The sequence below is a fragment of the Cottoperca gobio genome, chromosome 10 (genome assembly GCF_900634415.1).
Source record: "Cottoperca gobio chromosome 10, fCotGob3.1, whole genome shotgun sequence".
Lineage (NCBI taxonomy): Eukaryota > Metazoa > Chordata > Actinopteri > Perciformes > Bovichtidae > Cottoperca > Cottoperca gobio.
In genome coordinates this window covers 12,571,473-12,598,896 of record NC_041364.1, presented here as the reverse complement: position 1 = coordinate 12,598,896, position 27,424 = coordinate 12,571,473, and the positions used below count along the sequence as shown (strand labels likewise).

Genomic DNA, 27,424 nt, shown 5'->3' with positions numbered 1-27,424 from the left:
CCCCCCTCCCCCTCCCCAGTCCCCCCCCCCCCTCCTTTCTCCTTCTCTTGGTCTCTTCGGGCATGGCTCGCAGGCCTGATTAGCAATTGTGACTTGACCGCGTGGTGGAAACATTTGGCACACATGCACTAACACACACACACACAGGAGCATGTGCACACACACACGTATGTACACGCATACACACATATGTGGCAAAGAGGAGGACAAGGGCCAGTTCTGCTAGGTCTAATTATCCCTCGAGCAAGACCCGAGACAATGTGGCGAGGAGGAGGGAGTTTTGCCTTTTCTAATGTCAGCCATCGCTCGCAGGACATGCACACTCACAGACACTTGAGAAAGTGTATCTGGCTGGAGGCAAAAACATTGGGCTGCTCTCTGGTGATCGTCACTATGGGTTTTTATTTTATTTTTAGCCAACGTGTTAATATGACCAATCCAAAAGGAAACTAGAGATGAGGAGAGAAAATGACTGGAAAAAATAAAAAGGGAAAAGATATGTAGAGAGCAATGTTGGAGGAGAGATGAAGGGAGTGAATAGCAAAGTGGAGACATTGCGAGAGGAGGCAGCATTGTGAGGGAGAGGCCGTGGAGAGAAAAGGATGCGAGGCAAAGATGAGGAGAGAGACAGTGTGACACGGTCAATAGAGTAAGAAGAAAGAGAACGAGAGCACATGTTTCAGGAAGAGTTTGCTTCCATAATGATGATTAACACACAACACAGACACACAGTCATCCCCATATACAGCACATGCACACCCAAAGGTCCCACTTTGAACTAGAATTTAAATGTCTTATATTATTTTATTTACAGCTGTGAATCATTGAGAAAGCGGAAAGTATACAGACCCTGCAATCTGCAGTGCTGAGAACACGCAGAGCACTTCTTTGCATTTGTGAACCTTTTTTTTTTCTTTGTTGCGGAGGCTTTGGGGAAACTACTGCAGGTGTTTGAAATACATCAATAACGCTGGATCATAGTCAAACTAAGTAGCTGGAGGGGGATGACAACCATGATCTGGCAACCTCCACCTCTGTGTGGGAACCTGGGGAAAAGTCTTTCTCATCAAAGATCTATTGGGGTGCTGCAGGGTTTCCAGTTTGTGAAATCAGTTTTACCCCCCCCCCCCCCCCCAAATAAACTAAACTAGAGAAACACATATTTAAACAGAGAGACAGACGTGCAAATCCTCTCCGAGAACATCTGTCTGGCTGGCCTCTCTAAGGAATTGGCTGTAGCTGGGGCAAAATAAAATAAAAAAGACAAGCATGCATGCACACAAATACACAAACAAAAAAAACACACACACACAAAAGCACACACCTAATCCCACCATGTGCTTAGTGAGCCATCAGGGGACATGTTGCCAATCAGACAGCTATGTGAGGCTGAGCGAATGAAAACAATCAAGGAACAACACACAATATGGCTAAGAGACTGGCACGTGTTTGTGCAAATGACAGAGTGTGTATGAGCGTGTGCGTGTCTGTGTGATTGAGTTCACAGATTCATACACACATAATGCCAACCAGAAACCAGCCTCTGCGCCTGTCCAATGCATTCCTCAAGGGACTGGACTGTGTGTGAAGAGATTTTCCGGGTCTTCTGTAACTAAAAATGATTGATGTAAGAGCGGCATTTTCAGGAAAATAATCATCGTTTTAGGATCCGCTGCTGCCGAAGCACATAGCTTTGCACTAAAGCGTCTGCAAAATGAATCTAATGAAAGAATCATCTTTGCACTGCAGAGCTATTTCTATGTTCAACCTGCAGGCTGACCTGGATGTGATTTGTTTTTCTTTTATTTAAAAAAATAAATAGGACAGTAGAGCACTCGTATCCACAATCTCCACGAGGGCAGTAGTGAGTGCCATGTTTTGCTTTAAATATAGCAGCCAAAACTACGACAATAACACAGCTTGTACAATACCAGAATGTTGCTTTAAGGTTTGACAGTAAGTCAATAAAATGCTCCCCAAAATACAGTAACACAAGACTGTGCAGTATTCTTTCTTTATTCCACCTGTTTGTGCTGTGGACTTGTTAGCTAGCAGGCATGTGCATGTCTAGCGAGCGATTGCTCCTCTCTCAGTCTTGTCTTTTCTCACGGCTCAGTGAGTGTGTCAGACTGCATTGGCCCTCTTTCAGAAGCTACTGAGAGATGGCAGCACCATTAAAATTTAACCCACTATCTCACCACTCACCACACTGACAAGAGGGGGGAGGGGGGGGAGAGAATGGCAGAGATAGCCAGGCATGCATACAAGGATATACAGGCATGTACCTAAGCACAGATATGCACACTCTCATCCCAATGATTGTGTGAGATGTGATATCAAGAGATGGGAAGCGACGGAGCGAAAGATCCTATACAGACGGAAAGTAAAGAATAAGATGGAACAGATTACCGCTTGGAAACCACACACGAACACACATCTGATGCATACACGACTGAGGAAATGAGTGACATCAATTCAGCAGGGGAAATGGTGAACGCGTCCGATCAGTCGACACTATTCCTCTCTCTAAATCCACATTTCTACACTTTCTATTACTTTCTCCCTCATCAGCTCTGGCTTCTCACTCCTTCACAGGCAATCCTTCTTGTAGTTTCCCTCCCTCTCCTTTCTAAATCTATCTCTCTTCAATATGTTTTGACACACAGCTTTTTCATTTTTCTGTCCTCTCTATACACTTTCTCTCTCTTTCTGTTCCTCTCCTTTTCTGCCCCAGTGGAGTGTGGGATAGCAGGCAGTGCTGGGAGGCCTACGGTCTCTTAATTAAGAAGCAAGGCGGAACGAGGCCACAGTTAACAAGGACACACACACACACACACACACACGTTTGCCTTGCTTTACGTGTAGGGACTCACGCTGTCTACAGGCTCTGGTGCTAAAGTTAACAGCAGCACATGCCTGACCTGAGCCTATACCCTCTAACACTTAACTCTGATTCAAGTCTGAACAATAAATACAACTAACGCTTGATTTGCACCTTGAACAAACTGAGAAATACACTAAATGTCGGCCTCATGGAGAGCGCTCGGAGAATGCAGATCTGCGGCAAGCGAAGTGGGAAGTTATTCTTCCCACTTCGGTGTGTTCATGAGCTGTAAATTGTGATGTGAAAACAACATGGACGCTATAAAGAAGATTTGTTGTATTTTATTGTGTTTAAACACATTGATAGATGTTTCCGAGCTGTTCACATTAATGATCCCGGACGTGAACTTATTTTTCTCATTATTCCGGCACCACATGAATGTAACACAAATGCCTCATCTCGCCATGTTAATGAACGTAAAACACAATTTGTGTATCTGCCCCGGGGATTCGGATTCGCTCCAAAAATATTTTGGGTGTTTCCTTGGCTCATGTTACACCATTCCAGCAAGTTTCATGAATATGAGGCAAGTAGTTATTTAATTGTGCCGACAGACAAAGAGACAAACAAACAGAGTTGAAAATATTACATCCTTGGCGGAGGTAACAAGAACTCAGTACATGCTCACAAAGAAGAGCAACAGACACTGTTAAAGACCATTGTGATCAGGTCACACACACACACACACACACACACACACACACACACACACACACACACACACACACACACACACACACACACACACACACACAGTCACGATTTCCTCTTTCACACATCAAAACACCTAATCAGAGGCTGAGGACCTGGGTTGAAATCTGCGGGACTAAGACTCAATCAGCTAGTGCAATCAGACACAGAACACACAAACATTCATACAGGCACACAGCTACAATTACACACAGGGACGACACACACGTAATAAGCCCTGAGCTCACGGACGGGAGGAAGGCCATTACATTATTCAGTCTACCTCATCACCACTGTAACCAACACACACACACACACACACACACACAGAAGAGGCGGGATGGAAGTTGCTATTTTGAGAGCGCGTGCGTCCGTTCTCTGCGAAGGTGACTTTGGGCTGGCTGGAGTGGTAATTGGGTACACATACAAATGCCTTTTTCTTTGCCTTCCCCACGTTCGCTTCAAAGTCTCTCTTTTCCCCCCCCCTCTTTTCCTCCCACTATGATCCCTCTGTTTCCTTCACTGCAGCCCCCGAACGTGATTACATTTCCGACATGAGTGAGGGGTGAAGAGAGAGAGCAGTGGAATAAAGAAAAAGTGAGAGAGACAGATGATTGACTTAGAAAAACAAAAGGAGGGTAGAAAACAGCTCTTGCACTGGACGGCAAAAACAATGCGTAGACACACGCATACATGCATTAGCATTTGCCCCCTGCACACAAAAACGTACACCTATATATATACATATACAGTATATCATTTACTCGGCAGGGGAGCGAGGCAAAGTGGAGGGAAAAATACACAAAATGTCACTCAGACTGTCATCCTGATCTTTTCTGTTGAGACGCACGCAGACACACACACACACACACACACACACACTGCAATGGCCATCTCATTTCCTCAGACGAGTGACATTTTCTCTCACTCTCTTGTGCTATCTCTACTTCTGCACTCTGTCACTGTGGTGATAAAATTAGCATTCCTTTCCCTCCTCTGCTTCTCCCTCCCTCGACGGCTGGACAAGAGGTGAGGACCACAGGGACGGAAGAAAGAGAAACAAGAAGAAAGATGAGAACAAAAGAAGACATTAAGAGAAAGAGGAGAAGAGCCTGAGAGAGGGGAGTGAATACCAGGAAACAAACAGAGAGTGTGACAAGCTGAGAAAGACGAGGGACAGTAGGACGAAGACAGCGAGATGCAATGAGAAAGAGAAAGAGAGAAAAAGAAAATTACAGCAAATGGACAGGATGCAGACTTGCGGAGAGAATAAGGGGGGAAAATATACCCTCAAGGGATTCTTATCACCATGACAACCCTCTCGTCTCCTTTGCTGTCCAGTTGCATGATGAACTCCTCCTACTTTAATGGACCTCAGCACAATATCTACTCGGTATTGCAGCACGATAATCAACCTGTGGCAAAAATTATTATCGGTAATATACGTTGCCGATACTAAGTATCTAAGATACTAAGTACTTTTAATAACTGATTTCAAACTAGGTGAGTGTTAGGAAGGAACGACATCAACAGCTGGACAATCACGGTTCAGCTTGCGGTGTTTACTTGCGCAAGGAGGGTGCATAAGCCCGCACGTGTGCATGTTTCTACAGGGACGGGGTGGAGGGCCCACAGAGTATAATTAAAAGCCAGAGACACAGAGTCCTTGGGAGCGACTGCAGCAAGAACTTTATGGAGAGAAGGGAAAAAAAAAAGAGGGAGGGAGGAAGCGGGGGAAAAAAAGAAAAGAAAAACTGACCTTTAGAAAGACTGAGTGAGACAGAGAGAAACGGCGAGAGAGGAGAAAGGTGTAATGGAAGATGAGATAGTGGGATATGGACTGAATTAGATTATGCCGAATTGAATGCGGCAAAGAAAAGAAAGAAAGAAGTGACAGCACGAGCAGGAAAGAAAACATTATTGGACTGAATTGTTTGTGTGGGGAGGGCCAGAGGAAGAAGAGACAGACAAAGAGAGGGAGAGAAACCAAGACGGAGAGAAAGAGAGGGAACGAGAGAATCCTAATCAGAAACCTGAAGAACAAAATAATAAGGCTGCCTGACAGCAAATGTCAGCTCAGGGAGGATAGCAGATGGAGGGAGAGGGAGAGAGAGAAAGAGCGAGACAGTGAGAGATACAGGAATGAGGGTAGAGGGAGGAGAGGAAAAGAGGAGAAACGAAACATTCAGAATGAGACAGGTGGGGTAGGAGTGATGGAGACACTTCTCCATTATTGCTCCCTCCAGGAGGAAGGGATACAATCTTTCTGATGCTAAGAAGCAACACATCGCCAGGAAAGATATTCCCCATCTCCCACTGGAGGGAAACTGAGCCGCCAGGTCAGGCGGGTGAATCCTCATATGATGGTGTATACGTGTGTGCATAAATGTGTGTGCTTGTACACGAACACATTCCCCGCCTGGCTGGGAAATGTTACCCTTGAGCCAACCTTGACTGCTGTTCCACTCTAGCTTTAACTCCAAAATCAAAAGCCATCTCTTTCTCTCTCCCATGTTACGTCATCATAACTTGATGGTGAGGGAACATTTCCTCTAAAAATGGATTTCCGTTCATCATAGACAGTTTGAAAAACAGAAAACAGAAATATAACATGTCTGTTGCTGATCTACAATTCCATTATTATTTTATTAAAAGTATTGAACTTTGGGCAAAGTCTTTCAAATGTAAAAGCTCAACAGTGTCAAAAAGTCAGGAGTGAATTAGATAATATATGCGATATTTTAGGGTGAACATGAGCAATGTGAATCTTAAAAGAAAATCAAAGTTTAATGAGTTAAACAGTTCTTTTAAGTTACCCTAAGGTCAAGGATAGAGAGGCTGAGTTTTTTGAGTTGCACAACATGAAGTTTTAGCAAACCAAAGATGGTCAAAGATGTGTTGCATCTGTTGTTATGATTCCCATAAAGAAGAACTACGTATGATCAATTGCTACTGTTGTATAGATATATAGATATATATATATATATATATATATATATATAATATATACATACATATATATACATATACAGCAGCTGTTAAGGTAATAGATGAGTGCAAATGACCAACAGGTGGCGATTAAACTTTGAAGCATTTCATATCATTGTTTTTAAACTCAACTGTGATCTCCAGGATCAGAGCTGTGACGCAGCTTCTGCTGTCAGACTGACAATAACATCTCAATCTGTTACAGTGTCAACGTCATTTACTGGCTGTCAATCATCATTAGCAATTACTTACCGGTACTTTGTCACCATCGGGGGGGAGGAGCATATGTAGCTGTCAGAAATAGCCATGATATTAATTATACAACTGGCTTGACAATAATGTCAATAATAATAATAATAATAATAATAAAAATAATAATTTTACTATTTTGAAAATGGGAAGCTATTTTCTTTTGTATTTAAAATAAATAATGTATTCCAGTGGGCATAATAAAGTATGTTTTATTGTATGATATTGGTTTCATATTCAATTATAATCACAAACAATCAATAAACTGTAAATAATCTGGGAGGAAACGGAGTTATATTTGAGGATAGGTTAAAGGGCTTGTATTGGGCTCTACGTACAAATGCTCGGAATACAAGTGTGCGTGTAAAGGTTGACTTATTTAAGTTAACATGAGCCAGGTGGACGTGTCTTATTAATATTAAAGCTTTCACTAAGGTCATGTGCATAAAGTACATCTGCAAACCAAAACACTCCCCTTGTTACTGTATCGACATGTTAGAAAACCTACTTGATTTAAAATTACGGGCTGTAAATACAGCCGGCTATCTTAATCCAAATATAATAACTGTACAGTACATGTTCACATTTGGACCATACTTTAAGGATTAAATATGTATGGCACTGCCAAATTTCAACTAGGGATGGGAATCTTGACAATTATCTAAACTTCCCCTGGGAAAACAGCAGGCATTCAACCCTGAGCTATATCTCTGTGAGAAGGTCAAAAAGAGATAGAGGTTATCAACTACTTAAAAAGCTGTCCCTGCATTTCTCCATAAACCACGGTTTCACCATTACACCTAAACCGTCCTCCTCAGTAAGGACATCTTCCCAATCACTTGTTCTCCCGTTCCCTCCCTCCCCTCATCTCTCTCTCGCTACACCCAGTGAGTAATGGCGGGAGCAAAGGATAGTGGCAGAGAGCTATAAAAGTGTAATTTGCTCCATTTTCCTTGGGAAACCAAATTCACTTTCTGTCCTGCGTTACAATCTGTTAACATTCAGATGGCCAGCATTGCAGACAGCGCATTACCCGCCTACACTCGCTACTAATGACCCTCACACAGAGTGCGCACACACACACGCACACGAGCGAGCGAGGAGAGCAAGGACACACAAGCTACGAGTGTATGAAAAGTACAAAGTGTATACGCGTGCGGTCGCATGCGCACACGCCAGCACACAGAAGACTTACATTCTGGTTGTAATGGACTGAGAAAGGGTAAAAAGGGGAGGGTGAAGGGAAAGAGAGAGAAAAGGTAGATCGGATAAAACTCTGCGTAGAGAGGCTAAGTATGTTTCCCTGAATTAAATGAAATAACTTGTTCCAGATCTCTTTTGGCTCCTGAAGGAGGACAAGCTTTCTCTGTGGCCCCACAAGCCTTTCTCCTCCATTAATCGGTCTCTCCTCCTCTAATTCTCTCAAAGTCTTGTTCACGTTCTTTCTACAGCTTTTCTCTCCCTTCTTTCTCCTCCTCGGTGTAAATCTCCCAAACTCTCATTCTCTAACTCCATCTCTTTGTCTCCTTGTTCACTTATTCCATGTCTGTCTCTCTCCTGCCCTCACTTGTCAGCCAATTCGCTCTCACACTCTCATCTCATCATCCCACCCTCACAGCAATCCTTTCTCTCCTTCTCTATCCCTCTCCTCCATTTCCACCACTCCTATCTCAGGGAGCTAATAGCCTCCTTCTTTGTTCTTGGAGAACAGCAGGGAACAATGGCGGAGTGGGGCTTGTCGTTGTGGCAACAGGCATGAGACAAGAGAGAAAGAGGGAATGAGACAAAGAAGAAAGGCAGAGAGAGAAAGAGCAAGCACAGAGGGGATGCTGGTTGTTAGCCGGGCGGCAGGGAAGCGAGCGCTGGCTAATTACACTCGTTTCTATGCACATCGCAATTAAACTCTGATGCACACACATACGCCGCCCGCGCTCAGAATATCCATCGCCAGCCACACATACAGAGGCGCACACACACACACACACACACACACACACACACACACACACACACACACACACACACACACACACACACACACACACACACACACACACAATCAGAGGGAAAGAGCAAGCAAGAGGGGAGGTGGCAGAGAGGCAGAAAGGGGGAGTCTGGGAAGGAAAAGAAAAGAAATGACAAGAAAAGACTGAGGCTATTTCAAATCAATGCTACGCTTCTCTCAAGTAGCAGAGTAAAAGTGCATCAAACTTCTAGCTCAGACGCAATCAGCTTCATCAAATCTATTTAAATACTGAAAGTTGACATTAAGGTACGAGGTGGCTCAGTGACCTCTTCACACCCACACATTGTCCCTCCATCTCTCTCTCTATTAGTCAAACACCACACACACCAGCTAACCAACAGTTGCTGTATTTTCACCAGATGACCTCAATTTCACTACGCATATCACATTAACTCTTCCCCTTTCTTTTATCACTTGTATTCCTCCCACTCTGCATTTACCATCAGTTAATCAGCTCATCTGGCTTCATCTCTCCACAGGATGATCTCCATCTCTCCAGAGATGAAGAGCTTTAACTTCACACAAATTAACAAAGCGGGAATAGTGAAGGGAGTGAAGGAGAGGTTGGTATAAATATAAATGTGAGAGGATGAAATGGGGAGAATTACATCCAGGTCACACCACCCTGACAACTTATCCTCCGTCTCATAAACATCCCTTCACAACTTCCTTCATCCTTCTATCCATGCACCACAACACTCTTTTCCATTAACTTACGCCTCGGAGAAACATGTGTTCCACGCTGACTGCCTGTCTATTCTATTATTCATGCAGTGTAATGCTTGCCCAAAGTGTGTGCATGTATGTGTGCACTGAGAGTGCTTGAAGTTCACGTTAAAGAGCAGGAACATGTCACTACACGAGTGAAGACCGGCATGTGTGGGTCACATTGAACATTCAGTGGTAACAGCAAAAAAGCAGCCAAATAATGTGCATGTCAGTGTGTGTGCACACGCATACCAATATGCACACAAAAAGCACAACTTCTCACACAGCATGAACACACACACACACACACACACACACACACACACACACACACACACACACACACACACACACACACACACACACACACACACACACAGGGTGCCAATGAGACAGATGAGGAGTGAAAGGAGTCACATTAAACAGCCAAACTTGTCCTGTTTCGCTTTCATAGCCCCAGTCCATTTTCATAATGCATTAAAACCACCACTGAGAAGTGAGGAAGACATGGAAAGGAAAGGAGAAAGATGAGGAGGAGGAGGAGGAGGGGGGAGGTAGAGAGGGATGGAGACACACAGAGAGAAATGGAAAAGAGGGGAGAGGGGACAAGAAACATTCTCAAAGTAATCTAAAGCTGGTGGATGTATGGGGGTGCGAGGAAACAAGATAAGGATGAAGGGAGTGGAGGAGTAAGAAAAGAGAGCTCGTCTCAGAGGCAAGATATGGGAATAGAAAGTGTCTGATAGAGGCACAGACAGATTAGGGAGGTGGATAAAAGAAGATGGGATGCACTGATAAAACAAGTAAGGATGACGGCGAGAGATGGGGAATATGATTTAGTCACAAACTTTGATTGTGTGTGCGTGTGTGTTATGAATGTTGGTGTCTTTATGTGTGCATGTGTTTGTAGTACTCTAGTGTGTGAGTGTGAGTGTGAGTGTGTGTATGTGAGTGTGTGAGTGTGTGAGTGTGTGTGTGTCAAGGGGCAGAAGGTTCTCTGTTTCAGCACCAGCAGGCTGATGAGAGTTTGGGGCCAAACAGCCTGGAGGCAGAGCTGGCCTTGTTACTCTCTCTCTGTGTCGCTCTCTCTTTTACACAAACAAACACACACACACACTCTCAAATTTAACACAGCTACAGCCACTGTAACAAGCCGAGCATTTTTGGAGTACGTGTCACTGCATATATTCTAAACATACGCACGTGAGGTGGCCTGAAACATGAACCGTAGTTCCCATGTTTCTCTGTGTTTTCTGCGTGTGGAAATGTGCAACTGTTTGCCAACATGTTCGCCATAAGAATTTGATAAGCTGACAGTACACCAAGGTTTGCTGTTCCGAATTGGTTTTTGAAAAAGTTTTTTGATTTAAGACAGGATGAACGTCAGCTCGCTAAAAATTTAAACTTGCTTGAGGTACATAATCCATCACAGCTAACTCTATGCCTTTTCTTCCATCTTTGACAAAGCTAGGATTCTCTGATGACTTATTGTCATCAGAGAATCCGCCATAAATCTACAAGTGTAATGTGTTCATGACTTGGAGGGAACTTGTCAACTCGCATCAACTCAAATAATCCTTACAATATGCTAATCCTATTGTTGTCTCCGAGTTTGGATTTTCTGACAACCTCTGACATGTTATAAATATAATAATGTGTAACAGCCGACTCTTAAACCCTCTAGCACTAACACTACTATAGTTTGTTTTAGGGCAATACAAAGACAACAAGTTCATGAAGTTTACTGATGGATTACTTATGTAAACCAAGTTTAAAATCTTTACACGTTGATTTTTTTTATACCATGCTGAAATGAGCAGAAACAAATAGATGCCTCGAGGCTGACAAAGAAAAAAAGAATCAGAAAAATGGATGGTGGCAATTTATGGTACATGATTTGCTGTGGGGCAAAGCATGCAGTAGGATCTATTAAATGTCTAATAACCTTCAATCAAATATACAGAGAGTGACAAGAACAAGTGATTTCTTCTTATCGGTCGGGAAGGGAAGAGTTAAGGAACAAGTTGAATAGAGGCTGAGGCATCCAAAAGCCTATCTCCTCCAAGTCAATGGCGTGAAGGCTATCTCACACACACCTGACAGAGACAGAGTGCTGCCAATAGTGCCAGGGGGAACTACAGAGAGGGAGGGCGGCAGACAGTGAGAAAGAAAAGGGGGAAGGAGGGAGCAGCAGAATGCTAAAGAAAGGAGACAAAGAAAAGAAAGCATAAACCAGAAGCGCAGAGAGAGAGATGGATGGATAACGGTGAGCACAGTGGTCAGATAACTACTGCTGGTCTTGACTGCTTGTTGCTCATTACGGGAACAACTGACAGAAGAAAAGTTGAAGAGGCAGCGTTTTGTATTTGTGTGTTAAGGGGACTGAGGCAGAGCGTTGTAAAAGCACTAAAAGCACGGGCAGCAACACTCTAAAACTTTAATCAGGCATTAATAAAAACAATATCATTACTGTCTGCCTGAGGAATTATCAACACACACCTCACTGAATCTGGCAGGCACACACACACACACACACACACACAAACATTACAGTCCAGGAAACATGCAGACAAAAACAACCTCATCACTCATTGCATTTCCCTGTTTTTACTCCATCTCCAATCCCCTCCTCTTCATCCTTCCGCATTTTTTTATTGCCTTTCATCTATCAATCCACCTTTACAATCATTGTGTAAGATAAAGCACAAACAGAATGCGGGCATACGAGAGCACACACATCCACATATGAGCAGCTAGATGGGTGGAGGAGCGGAAAAAGCAGGAAGGCTGAAAGCATCGACTCAAGGACAAAGGTAAGCCACTCAACTCTGGTCTGAAAGCAGAGCTGCTTCATACAGCAAAGGGGCTGAGACTTGAGTCAAGCAATTGTAAGTAGCGCGGCTCCCCAGTCGCACTATTCATTTACCACAGAAATAAATATAAACTATGAAAAATGGGAAGCCAGACACAAAATGGACATTGAGATAGGCACACCTGAATGCTGTATCCTTCTTGAAAGGGTAGCAGAGCTATAGAAAACTCTGTCACACACTCTTTTTCTCTTTGACAAAGCAAGGCTTGAAGGATGAAAGCACTGAATGAAAGCCTACACAGGACCTTAAGGGACAGGATAATGGTGGCACAGAAGGCAGAAAGTAGTAGCAGAAAACAAGGGCGAAGAGAAGACTGAAAAAGTCATTTTATGGATGTTCCTAGAGCATACGATGGGAAGGAAGTTGAAGGGGAAAAGATAAGTACGGCAGTCAGAGAAGGAGGGAGAGAGGGGAGAGAGAAAGTGAAAAGAGAGGAAAACTGAAGGAGAAAGAAAAATCATAAAAAAAATTACTTTACTTTTCTTTCTTAGTTCTGAATGATCCTTGCCCTACATACACATTCACAGAGTGAGATATGTGCATGCGAACGGATCACGCCCCGATAACATTACACCCCTTAATTCCTAATTAATCCTTCTAAACTGGATTACGGCACAGAGCATGACAAGCCCAGGATTCCACCCTTCGCCCTGATGACTGTGTGTGTGTGTGTGTGTGCGATGTCACTTTACTGTTTTTGAGCTTGAGGTCTCATAAGGCCGGCCTGTCGTCGGGTACATGATGTTGGGAAATGAAGCTGACAGTGTCTGTGGTCCCCTATGACACTTACACATCCACACACATACAATGCCTCTTGTACACACACACGTACACAAACGCGCAAGGAGTCCCTAGACTACAAGTCTTGAAACGCTTATGAATTATTGTGATGAGTGGCAAGAGCTCGTAGCATTTCTTTACACATTTTAAGTGAGGGCTCATGGGGGATATGTGCTTACTCACATATCAGACAAAAGTCCCCTGACACCCACACTTGTCCTGGTTTGAAAGCTGCCACACAAACTGTCCCCTATGATGTATTCTGCATTATAGTGCAGTGTGAAATACAACCAGGGCTTTACAGACACCAATACTAACGATTCATGTTATGTTCTATTGTACATTATAGATGAGCAGAGTGTGTTTTATAGCAAAAGAAAAGCTTCCATTCCTGTTCACTCCTGTCTTTTTAGGGGAAAGACTTAAGATATTAAAACACAGAGAGTAGATTATGTGGTGAATGTCATCAGTAAAATAGGGAATGTACAGTTTATTAAAAAACCTTTACGAGTGATTACAGCATGTGGGGTACTGACATTAGAGTATGACACATACACAACATGTCATGACACATTTCAAGCAACTCACAACAAGAGCATTTACCTGTGGCAACAATATGTCTTCTGACTCGCATATTTTAAACAGAATGCCAACTTCTGCCCTCAAACTGGGCATTTAGAGTCCCTCCATTTAAATGTAACAAAAACATCAGTGTGCTGCTAAATAATATCTCAAATGGAGAGGATGTAATGTGACACGTTTACTAGTCTGCATGTGTTTTGAGCGTATGATTTGAAGTGTCATATGTGTAACTGTGTGTCAACCTGTGTGTACATTTTCTTGAAGGGAACTGCTTAAGGACGCAATTAAATCTCAGTGTAAACTGGCAATAAAGTTTTATCGAATGTCATATAATCACAACATTGTTGTTGGAGTTTGAATCTGGCCTGGGACCTTTGTGGCACAAGATTGGTTTTGGCTCAAAAAAAACAAAAAAAAAAAACTTTCAGCTACATTTGGACCACAGTATGAATTAATAATGTGTGACATATTGCATTGTGTGTTACTGTGTGTACAGTAGTGTGTTCTCTGTGCTGCTCATTAAACCATGTTGGCTGCGGAGAAATTTAGGGGGGGGGTAGAAAGGGGAAGTAGTGTGATGGATGGATGGATGTGGGGGGGTGGTGGTGGGATGGGGGGTTCCCACAAAGGAATAGTTGGAGTGAGTTGGAGGGAATTAGCATGCTTTCATGCATTCTACACCTCAGTGGAGCACCATGGGGCTTGTTGATGCCTCTAAGTGCTATGCAGTATTAAGCAGACAATCTCTAAGGAAGCCCGGTGGTATAGTGTGCGCGTGTGTGTGTGTGTGTGTGTGTGTGTGTGTGTGTGTGTGTGTGTGTGTGTGTGTGTGTGTGTGTGTGTGTGTGTGTGTGTGTGTTGACTGACTGACCGCTAACAGTGTACAGCTAAGTACTAAGCCCTAAATAACCTATTTGGAGAACAGACAGAGGGACGGAAAGTGGAGAGATTCAGTGGAGAGCCAAACATGAGCGAGACATTCAAATGCTTGCTGCGACGTGTTCCAGTCCTCAGAGATGAAAAGCATCGAGGAAGAAAGGCTTAGAGGAGAAGAGCAAGATTAAAAATCAGGGAAGAGGATGTGTCCATCTGTTCTCTCACATAGTGTATACTGAGAGAAAAAGGCGTGCGGGGCACACATGTTGCTCAACTCACCTTTTGTTAAGCGCAGCAGTGACATCTCTCCTGCAGCTACCACCTCAGTCCGTCACTACGGCCAACCTGAGCACCTTAACTCTCTGCCTAGCTCTCTCATTTCCACTTTTTCCTCACTCAAATGATCTCACTGCTAACTTAACTCGGTTTCCTCATTTTACCTCACCTCAATCTCCAACTCCTCAATCACTCTCGCCGCTTCATGTCTCTCCAGCTTTTGATAATTTGTCATTCCTTCAGTCCTCCCTCAGTGCTCTCTTCAGTCGTACACAGATCACTCCTGCCTCAATTCGTCCTTCTACCGAGCCCCATTCATTCTGTGCCTCCATCCTTCACTCTACCCTCAATAACGCCATCCGTCTTCTCGTCTACCGAACCAAGATCAGTCTCCATCCATCTCCATCTCTGACAGTAATCTCTCCTTTTTTCTAAATAGTACCTGCAGGTTTAGAAAGTCATATTAATGCTTTGTAGAATAAACTTTAATAAACAAATAAACGCTGCTAACCTTATTATCGAACCTTACTATTGACAAATGCAGATCTACTAGGTTCTCATAGCGGTCTCGAGATTTAGCATGAAAGTTTAAACCTGCTACTCTCATTCACCACTGTATGTTAATTTCTAGGTTTTCTTCTCTGGCAAACAATGCAGCGGCCTTCATGTTTGTTTCCTCCAACTGGCTTCAATCAAGCAGCATACTTGTTACCATCAATCCACCTCCCAAATAATTTCCGCTTTCCCATAGTGGCGGCGAGCTTTTATCTTTCTTGGGTTAGCCAACTACCTCGTGAGCCAACAAACAACATTTTTAGTAACTTTCTCCCATAAAAGCTGCAGTGCTGTATCAAGAGAAACCTCATTTTTCAGAGTCTGGAAGAAAGGGGAAGCAGCATGTTTGTAGTTCTACGCACAGAGCTTTACAGCTCTGAATATCATAATGCCAATAACAGTGTATCATTTTAGATTTTTATTCAAATAAATTTGCAAGACAATGAAATGTGTCTTTAAAAAGAGAATATATCACTATAATGATTTTTGAGATATTTCTTTCAAGATCTGCCAATAATTGATTTATGCTCATTTTATTACTTGTAGTATTATTTGCAATGCTGTTGTGGTCTATTTCTCTTGCCGTTTTGAAACGCATTGTTCTTTGGAGGCTAGAAAAAAAACAAAGAGACCAGTGGGAAGGTAAAACTTCAGAGCAAAAAATCAAAAACAAGAAACTTTGAAAAGCAAAAAAACTCTCTGGGTTCTTCAAAAACTTTCCAGAACAGACTTAAAAAAAACATTCTTGGAGAGGTCTATAGATGTCTCTGGCGCACCACTCCATTCACCCGAACAGACAGGAGTTGCTGCTGATGCCATGTGCATGCACAACAAGTCCTGAAAGGTTCACTCTGCTCGCTGCACATCCACACTGTAACAGTTCTAGCAGACAAAGCACTTCTAAAGGACAATACATACAAACAAAGACAGAAAAGAAAGTACACATGCAAAACATGTGACTCGCATAAATTATAGGTACCGTACTGCATAGCTTGTTATGGATGGTGTAATTTAATCTCAGTTGAAATGGCACTGCTTCAAATCACCCTTCTGACTGCCATCACTGCACATCAAGGTTGTACTGCGTCTACACTGATATGTCCTCCCCTCCATGAAACTGGAAGTGTCTGAACTGACTGCTTGTCTCTGAAAGTGTTCAGAAACAAGCAAACAAATTCTAAAATTTGCTCAAATTAGTGGCTTTGGTGAAGAATTTATGCTTTTTTTTTTTTTGGGTGAAGCCAGGCCCAGTCAAGCTCTACAGCCCCACTGAAATGGTGCAACTTCAAAGCCCTCTCACTCAGATCAATACTTAAAGTAGTAACTTCATTCACACGATGACAAATTACTCATCTGCTTTCTCTCCTTCTCTCTTCTACTGTTAGTCCCTGATGCCCTGCTACCATCACCCTGCTTTGCCAGTCTCAGTTTCACCCTGCAGTTAATCTGCTGGGTGGAGTGATGAGCACTTGGGGAACCAACGGGAGGAAGATGAAGGAGATGAAGGAAGAGGGGAATGAGATGAGGGGGGGAAGGGGAATGAGAAATGGCCATGCATTATTGAGCATACAGAGTGGAGTTTTTAGGGGATAAATGTGAAAGCATGTTTAGGGACAACCCTTTCCCTTCTGCCTCCCCCGCCTTCTCCCTTACTTCATGTCTTGCCCTCCCTCCAACTTTCCTTTGCCCACGAGGATGGTCACATCTCTTATTCAGTAGGGAGGTTAAAAATTCAAAGCTATGAGGAAGGAGGTGCGGGAGGAAAGAGAGTACCTGAAAATGGTCAAAATGAAGGAATGTCTTTAGGGAGTTTTCTCATGTGCTAATCTAGAGAGCGCCTTGCTTTGATTAGGTGTATGTACGTGTGTGTGTGTGTGTGTGTGTGTGGTAGTAGTGGTGGTGGGAGAGTAGGAGGACGGGGGAGCTAGATGAATAGAGAGAGAGAGGAAGAGAGGGTGTAGACATACACTTTCATGCAGTGTAGTGTAGCACACAGCATGGTGAAAAATTAAGGTGCCTGCAGGGCGAAGCAGAACCCACGTCTCACAGAACACGACACATGCAGATACTGAGTAATGGAGCAAGTTCTTCAGCATGCAAACACACACACACACACACACACACACACACACACAAATGGGCATATGAGCATGCAGACATGAGAGCAAACCAACAGTAATTGACCAAGTAGCATATACACACATACACAGCATTATTGTACTCGCATAAACCATGCATACAAGTCTAAGCACGTAAACACATACATTTTAGTCCACACACACACACAGAAACACAGACACACACACAGAAACACAGACAAAGGTCAGAAAGTGGAGTATGGCCTGGTCCACCAAATCTTGTAAATACCATTGTGTCGAGTTTAAATGCCACTTGGTTCACCATATTACACACAGCCTCCACCAGCGAGAGACCAGGCGGCCGTGTTACACCAGCGGCAATAAAAAGCTGGGCAGGATACAACACCGCTCAAATACACCCCAGCCACGCACAGAGTGTGTGCACACAAACATATGGAAGTAAACAACATAATGTGTACATTAGGAAAGTGTACAAATGGTACAAATGTGTGCAAAGTTTGGGTGAAATTGATCGTTTTAATATGTGCGATTGTGTGAGAACCCTGAAGACATGGTCTGAGCCATCAGCATGATCGGGAACATAGTCTAATAGCAGCCTAATAACTCACAAGCTAGCTAACACTGCATTAGTAGCAGCTTAAGGCTACCGTTAAAGAATTTGACTGAGATAGGGGTTTTCGACTTTAAAAGGACACTTTCAAATGACTCCGTTGCTGCCATCTATCTCGCCTTTTCTCATTTTACAGCTTGCGTTATCTTCACCCCCCCCCCCCCGCACCCCCAACCAGTCTTCCATCATTTTTCTGGTTCCATCCCTTGTTCATTGTCTCTTTTCATAAGAACCCTTTTATCAAGCAGAGATAAGAGAAGAGAGATGAGGAAATCAGAAGAGAGAAGAGGCAGAGGAAAAGGAGGAAGGGAGACGGGGGTTAATGCTCCTATCTTGTCAACTCCATCTTTGAAGTTGTTGCTCTTTACCGCTCCATTTTTTTATTTATGCTATCAGTGACATCAAAGTGGGCTAAGTCTCCTGTGTGTGTGCGTGTCACTGCCCTCAGGGATAGGTAGCTAATATTGCAAAAAACAAACAGAGGAGTCGCTGAGGCGGGGAAACGCAGCCATCCACAGTCAATCTGCACTTTTAGCTGCACCGCACTTTGACTCGTTCTTCTCCTCTCTTTATCTCTCCCCCTTTTCTCATGATTAAATGCTTTCTAATCATAGATACAGCCTTAGTATGACTTCCCTTCCTTCTCAACCCATCAATGCGAAAATTAAAAACACCTCTACCTTCACCAACACTTGACACCTCAGAGACTCACGCACGCACCAAATGTAAGTCCACACACACACACACACACACACACACACACACACACACACACACACACACACACACACACACACACACACACACACACACACACACACACACACACACACACACACACACACACACACACACACACACACACACACACACAGAAAGCATACATGTATAAGAAATATAGGAGGGGGAGGAAAGAGAGTATGCTGCCGTTACCAAGAGGAGCAAAACAGGAAGGAAGAGTGGGTGGAATGAGTGTAGGTGTGCATACATATATCCCTCCATTACCTCATCATTCCATCTCTGTTCATGTTTTTTTTCCCTCTTGGCCCGGGTGGAAAGAGACAGAATCACGAACACTGGGGATACTAAGCATCTGTAACAAGCTTTTGAGTTTATCAGCCAATCCCTCAATTAAAGACACACACACTCATGAAGATTACAAACATATCCACACACACACACACACACACACACACACACACACACACACACACACACTCAGTCCCTGCACAGCTGTCATATCACTGAACATTGAAATGGTAATGGTGTTGGGATGAGACATTGGAACGCTGGCTGACCGACTGGCTGGCTGTTTGGGAGAGGAGCCGAGTGAAGTGAAGAAAGCCTATTCCGTTTAAAAACAGGATAATCTCCAGGAAAGAGAAAAGGCAGCAAGGAGATTAGGCACACACAGCGGTAATGCTCCGGCATGAGTACACTTAGCTCATTTGCATGTAAAACAGAGGAGCGAGATACAACGAGGGAGGGATGGAGTGAGGGATGGAATGAAGAGAATGAGTGGGACAAAAGCATATGCGAGTGTGTGTGTGTGTGTGTATGTGAGCGCGCTTACATGTGTATGCTCCTGCCTGTGCATGTGAGTGAGCTGTTGCATTTGGCAGTGAGAGCCAATGTGAGCACACACAGATGTGTTTGAACCTGATAAGGCCTGATGAATGAGCGGCGTTTTGCGGCTGTTCCTAAACCATAAAGAGATGGTGAATGAGGGAGCGCTCGCTATTGCCGCACTGAGAATACACACCGAGGCTTAGAGAGCGAGCAGAGCCAACCTAATGCACCGCCACTGTTGAGGGCTTAAGAGGTATAGTTAGGATTTTAACTTAAGCACTGGTACACATAAACGTACACACAACACAACCTATAAACATCAAATCTTTCGTTTACAGGTTGTACCTGCATATTGAAAAGCTGGTCTACATATGGGCTATAGGTGCCGTTTCGATTTATGTCTCCCAAAGGCACCTCTGTGCACAGACACATCGTTATCCAATCATGTGGTCATTTGTTGTTGGCAAAAATGTGTGTGTGGGGGGGGGGGGAAGTGAAAATAGGGATTACAGACATAAGTGGAGAAATGTCTGCATCCAGAAATGGAATGAATAAGAGAGAATAGAAGGAAAGAATAGTCTGACATTTTCCCCAGCTCTTTCTGCAGCATTAGTGACCCCTGCATTAACCCGCTTCTCTTTCTGCAGCCCCGGCCTGAACACTGCATGATTTATTAACAGGGCCTGCTTCTGTGCACTACACAAGTACAAACATACACACAGAGAGATATAGATATACACATATACACACACACACACACACATACGCACACACACATAACTTAAAAGACATCACACACGCACAAGCATTTCAAAGCCGATACTAATTCAGCACGCTTTTATGGCTTAATAAAGTGTGCCCGTTCCTCATTTAGTCATCTAAGTGCTTTATTAGTACATATTTAAAACAGTCTCAGGAGAGTGCAGCTCTGAAGTCTACACATCCCATAAACTGTTATCTGAAACTCCCTAATTATACACATTCATGCACACAAATATATGCACAAACACACAACTCACAAATGTTTCTTGGCTGTGACCTAGAGGGGATCCAACAGTGGGAAAACAAACATCTTCTTGAAGTGGGTTGTGAGAGGATTATGAAACTGGAGGAGGAGATTGAGGGAGGAGGAGAGAAAACAAGATCATTGAAGTAAAACGTGGAGTATTCCCCTTTCTCACCTGTGGTCATTTTCAACTAAAACTTGCAAGTGATTTATCAGGCCTGTCGAATGAGGAGCAGCGTCTGCCCGACCACCAGGTATAGAACCAGAAGAGACACTAAACTGCATATTTGTCTTACGTGATGCATTTAGATGCATGTAACTGTGCCTTATGAACGACCAACGGCTACATCTACAGTGTCGATATATCACACAGCTGACATTTTTGTTCCAGCCGTGCAAAAAGTCTGCTGCAATGTAAAAACTTGAAGGAAGACACGTGTTTGCTTAAGTTATTTCATTAGCGGGGACATTTTCCTTTGGCTGACAATGACCTTGAGCCAGTGTACTGTAACAAAAACAAGTCTCCAAATGTTGTGAACTCCATTTATCAGAATATGTAATGACCTAATCAACAACCCTGCACCATAATTATCCAAGCCTCTTGGTCTTTTATTGCCAATATATTAAATATCTCATGCCTTTAACTGATTGGTCTACAACCTGAGAGAGCACAGACACACACACAGCACTTTCTTGCTGATTGGTAGCTCATTAAGGTGAAAAGTGAATGGAACAGACCTAAGAGGAAACTAAGCATCACACACACACACACACACACACACCTACAGAGAAGGAAATTGATTTCTTCAGAACACAGGGAGATCAAAAGGCTTATTATAATCGGTTTGTAAATGTGGTTGAGCTTACCCACCCACTCTCCCGAGCACATACACCAGTCCAGCATAGAGGCACCATTGAACTGACAAACACGCACTCATCTGCAATAAACTTGTCTGTATGTATGTTTTTATAGGATGTTATTGTGATGCAGGAAGGTGCTGTTGCATGTGTAGGTGTGTTATGCAGCGATATACAGTACAGTGGATGGCATCGCAAAGTGACTCATTGGGGTGAGAGGGGGGGGGTCTCCACCAGAAAAGAAAAATGAGGTCGCTGTACTACAACAGACCACAGAAACACAGCAAGGTTGTAAAGGCTGGAGAATTGGGATCCGAAAATGATCCTCACATTATGAGGATTAATAATCATATATGCTCCTGGCCCTTTTCTCTCCCGAATCAAATTAATCACCAACGTTCCCTTAGCCCAGGCTTTCCCTCTGCTCACTCTTCTTTCTTTTTTCCATCCACCTCCTCCTCCGCCTCATTCTTTTGCTAATTGGGCTATCTCAGGTGCCAGCTTCAAAAAGGCACCTGCTATCAAACACAGTCTGAAAAAGTGAGAACAGTTCATGATATCTATACCTATATTAGATGAACGGTGTATGAATTCTAGACTTGTCACTGTCCTGCACTTTCTCAAAAAATGTAACCGCATAAGAACGGCCTGTGTTTGGATTCTGTTCATCCGTTATTATTAAAAGAAAGTGGGAAGAAAACAAATACTGAAAAGTAGAAAACAGACACTTCAAAGTGAGGGATTGAAAACCAGTAGCTTAAAGGGAGAATGTGGGGATAAGCTTGTCGGCTGAAACCTTATACACTGCGCTAACCGCTTCACAGCCACACATACTCGCTCATCTAAAAACAACTTGGCTGTTTACAATTGCAGATAGTCATATCAGGTCTCTGATTATAAGCACTTACAGTCACAAAGCACAACAACGAGAAACATAATAGCAGAAGAAGATGGCAGTATATTAGCATGGCTTCTGCACTGCAGATATTGGTGTAGCTATGTCCTAATACATGCTTGTGAATACCAAGCTGTATTATTGTCATCAACAACAGTAACACGCCTGAAATAATATGCAATAATAAGCCCAAACAGCTCCTAGAGGTGGTGCACTTTCTGAAACCCTTGACAGTTTGCATGCTCAATAATCAAAACATAACTCAATTTATTGACTGACTAAATAATGCATACTTCTCCTTTCCCTGTTGACAGCTCAATGTTGTATTTCCATACTGGTAAATAAGATGTTGAGCAGCAACGAACTACTAACGGTGGCCTTGGGTGCAGTGGTTGTTTTGAGAAAGGTGAAAAGTCTTCAGGTAAAGAAGGCGAGACGGGATTAAAGCAAGAATCAGTTGAAAACATGGAGCCAAGTAGGCTCAATGGTGAAATACACCATTATCAGATGCATTACTACACTTAAAAACAACAACCAAGAAACAGCACATTATTTATAAAAACGTTATGATAGATTTGCTGCAGATGCTAATTGTAGATTCATTACACATAAACAGGGGCTGCATTACTTTCTTGTTCTTGGTCATAAAAATGATATCATAATCCATTATTACCCGGGCGTTTACATTTTTAATGAGAAGACATATTCAATATAATTTTATTTAGAATTTATTTATTATTAATATAGAGAATAAACTCATAGGTTATGCTTTTATAATATATATAGATAAAGATGAACAGAGACCATGCGGTAACTTTTCATGTCAACACACACAAAGCAAATTAATTAATTTTTCTGCAGTGACAGCAGAGGCCACTATAAACACTAAAGGTCATTGTGCCTAAACAATGCAATTTCACAACTTCTCATGTCTGTGTTAATATTGTTCTGAAGGCTAAACCGGTGATCTGCTGCCTCACTGGAGAGAGGAGAGAGGAGAGGGGAGAGAGGAGAGAGGAGCGCTCCAAGGCCTCCAGTCCATGTCTAATAAGAGCTTCAGTGGCTTATTGAAGGATTCCTACTGTAAGTAGGATTTCACACGATCTGTTCTCGTTAGGGCACAATCCTATTTAACATAAAAACAAGTAATATCACTTCAACTGATACAAACAATAAAAGGTTTCAATAACCATGTTTGCAGTTTGTCCAGGATCTCTTTAGTTAAATTATGACATGCTCAGTAGCTTGAGGGAGACAGGAGCTATGAAGGATCAGCGGCCTGAACTTTACTACTAAACCTGTTTGCAATGTAAGAGAGAACAGATACATAGCTGGAGATATACAGACTGAAATGGAAATAACTACATACGACCAAAATACATGTACACACGTGTGCGTGTCAAGTGTGGAATTGTGTCCATGAGAGCCATGTGCAGCCAGAGGGCGTGTCTCCCACCATCAGCTCTATGCTCTTCCACCGAGCGTCAGAGGTCAACACCCCTGACCTTGCCCTGAGCACACCACCCCCCTGCATGTCTGTTCTCTGTGTGGGTGTGTGCGTGCACGCAACCACATTTGTGCTGCTGGGCAGCTGATGGAGAGGAGGAAGAAAGGTCAGGAGGGGTTAGCAGTTGCTCGATGTGTTATCTGTCTGTTTACTGGGTAACTAAGAATGGGAGGCGCAAGGGGAGGAGGAACAGGAGGATGAGGAATAGTGAAGCGGGGCATCCAGAAGTACAGGATTAGGAGAAGGATAGGGAGGTCAGGAGGAATGTATTATGCCTCGAGCGCTGTATTTAAGCAAGAGAAGGAAGGACAAGGGGTGAAGGGTCGATATGCATAACGAGAGCTGGTTGCTTATTGGGCGTGTGTCTTCATGCACAGTCACAGACATGTATGCACAACATGGACACGCTGTGGATTAAACCACACAAGCGCTCTCACAAAAACCTAAGATGCTTACACAACAGCTCAATGAAATCCCAATTCCGTTTTGAAAAATGTGTTATTCCTAACTACCGAACTTCAACAGAGTCACAACAGAAGTAGCACACTGGTCCTGGTCTCTCACTCACACACACACACACACACACACACACACACACACACACACACACACACACACACACACACACACACACACACACACACACACACACGGGGCTATGAAAAGGCCACGGTGTCTTTATAGTCAGCTCACAGGAAAGGTTACTAGACATCAACCAGAACAGGCGGCTGCCTCAGCCAATAAAAAGTGGAGGCATGGGTGCTCGGGCCAAGAGGGTGGAGGGGTCAAATCACGGAGTGACAGGCAGATGTTAGGACTTGCCATACAGGTGAATGCAGATGGGACAGCTGCCAATGCTGACATTTAACTGACATCAACAGCTAGCATGAGCCACGTGAGCATGTGCACTTCTGTCTATGTATATGACTTGAGCAACAGTCAGTGTGTGTATGCGTACAGATACTGAATATGAAGGTCAGATAGAATTATATACACGGCCACACACACTGTCTGTGATTTCCTGGTGTCCCAGTTATGATATGAATATGGAGGAGTTAGAGCAGAAGGCTCAGTGACACTGGGACAAGGTGATAGGAGTGGACAGGTGTGCGTGTGTGAGCGTACTCCGGTGTGTCAGCACTTTGTGCCAGGACAGCAGGTGGCTAGTCAAAGGACATCAGTGACCTTCTCCTTATCCCTCCCTCTACCCTCCTCTCTTTGTCAATCTCTTCCTCTGTCTCCAAGTCCCAATTCATCTCACCCGGCGCTCTCTGCCTCTGCACAACAAGTCACGGGCACGTAGAGAAGATGAACCCACACACAAACACAGGTGTGAGTGGTTTATTCATGAACTTTTGTGAGATGCTGTTTTGACACAGTGTTGCTGAATAATGTAAATGTGCAGTGTGTCCTCCAAGCAGAGGAAGAGAAGGGTGAGAAAGTCTGGAGAGGATGTGTGAAAAAAAGAACTAAATGGAAGTGTGTGTGTGTGTGTGTGTGTGTGTGTGTGTGTGTGTGTGTGTGTGTGTGTGTGTGTGTGTGTGTGTGTGATATTCTTACCTTTAGTGGCTGATGGAAGCAAAGCAGGAGGATTGAAATAGGCATGGAATCGGGGAGAAAGGGGGAGGTATGTGGGAGAGGAGACATTGCTCATTACTGTGCAACACAACATGATAACAGCAGTAGTCAATAAAAAATACAAATAAACACAAGAGCCAAAGCCACACACTCACTCTTTGTCTGGGAGGAGAAGGCCAAGGTGAGTTTGGCAAAAAGCTCATTGTTTTCAAATTTCCCCTCTTTTGCCTTGATCCAGAAACTTTTCTCAGAGAGGTCCTCAGATCCGATCTAAAAGACAGAAACGCCAGCATGTACAGAGAGAAAGAGAGGGGGGGGGGGGGGGGGGGGGGCAGAGGGAGATACAATGAGAAAAAGAGAGAGATGTATTGTATCTGTTAGATCGCCATATCATCAAATTGACTCAATTTTCCCAAAATGGTCATCTGTGCACCTGGCAAACAATGATATGAGCAGATAAAGGAGTCTGCAGAACAAAAGAAACAGCCGGGCTGTAAAAGGAAGAGGCAGGGGTATGATAGTAGAGGGAGTAGAGAAGGGTGAAGGAAGGAAGGCACAATGAGGAAAGAAAGAAGAGGAAACAGGTAGTTATTTTCTCTAATCTTCGCACACTGTCTCCAGCACAAAGCATATTGTGCTTCAGAGCTTCACACACAGAAATGCAAAGAAATACAGAGGGTTCCACTCTTTCTTTCTTCACCCTTACTCGGGTGCTCTCTCGCTCTCTCCCTCTTCTGGTTTCACAATTAACTTGTATGTTTTTCCTTCACTTTCTCAGTGTTCTCATTAAAAGGAAAAGTGAAAGAGAGAACGAGCGAGAAAGAAAGCAGGGGTAGTAAATGTACAGATATCAGTCGTTTCATTATGGACAAAGCCTCAGGGATGGGAGCGTTGGACATAAAAAGACAGAGTAGGGAAAGGAAATGTGATATGGGGATGAGCTAGAGGAGTAAGAAAGAAAAGCAAGAGAGCACGCAAAAAGGATGAGACCAAGCCAGAAAAAGAAAAAAAAAAGTTAATTTAAATTACAAAAGAATGCTGTCCTTTCTAGCAGCAATTTAATTATCTTTCAGTGGCGCAGTTAAAAGAAGGAGGCTTATTAAAAAGCAATTTCTGTGACATCCTCGTCAAACATGAGAGGGAGAGAAGAAAGAGGAAGAGGAAGAGGGAGGGGGGGAGAGAGAGAGGGAGGGGGGGAGAGAGAGAGAGAGAGAGAGAGAGAGAGAGAGAGAGAGAGAGAGAGAGAGAGAGAGAGAGAGAGAGAGAGAGAGAGAGAGAGAGAGAGAGAGAGAGAGAGAGAGAGAGAGAGAGAGAGAGAGAGAGAGCGAGAGAGAAGAGAGAGAGAGCGAGAGAGACTAAATGCTGATGAAGTCTGCAGAAGCCATTAAACAGTAGCTTTAGGCTAAAGAAAGACAGAGGGTCGTTTTGATGTTTTAACCATCACAGATGAGAGGGTGGAGAGGAACATGAAGCACATAGTCATGAGATACATGTATGTATGAAAGTCACTCTAGGTCAGAGTCACACTGTTGAATTTCCATCTCACATTTCTCTCACCCTGAGCTGTTTCAAACTGTATTGTAAAACTTAAAATACATAGAAAGTTTAAATTACATTACAATAATATCCTTCCTCATTAGGAACAGAAATACAGTGTGTTATATTCGCCGACAACCGCCCCATCATCAGTGCCGTGATCTTTAGCATTAAAGATATAATATAATAATTAATATCACAATAACAACCAAACGCAATTTTTTTTATTTGTTGTAAAACAAAAACAACGTGTATGCAAGTTAAGAAATATCTGGAGAT

The 27,424-nt window shown here is 43.3% G+C and overlaps 1 protein-coding gene across 2 annotated transcripts in view; it reads right to left on the bottom strand.

Moving 5' to 3' along the window:
* The window catches only part of diaph1 (diaphanous related formin 1), an 86,811-nt gene that overhangs the window by 25,792 nt on the left and 33,595 nt on the right, over window positions 1–27,424 (bottom strand). For both annotated transcript variants that reach the window (XM_029441323.1, XM_029441324.1), the window contains 2 exons: window positions 25,765–25,879; window positions 25,592–25,600 (listed from right to left, as the gene is read on the bottom strand). In XM_029441323.1, the coding sequence (XP_029297183.1) occupies window positions 25,592–25,600; window positions 25,765–25,879 (124 nt within the window). The remainder of the gene's footprint in view (window positions 1–25,591; window positions 25,601–25,764; window positions 25,880–27,424) is intronic.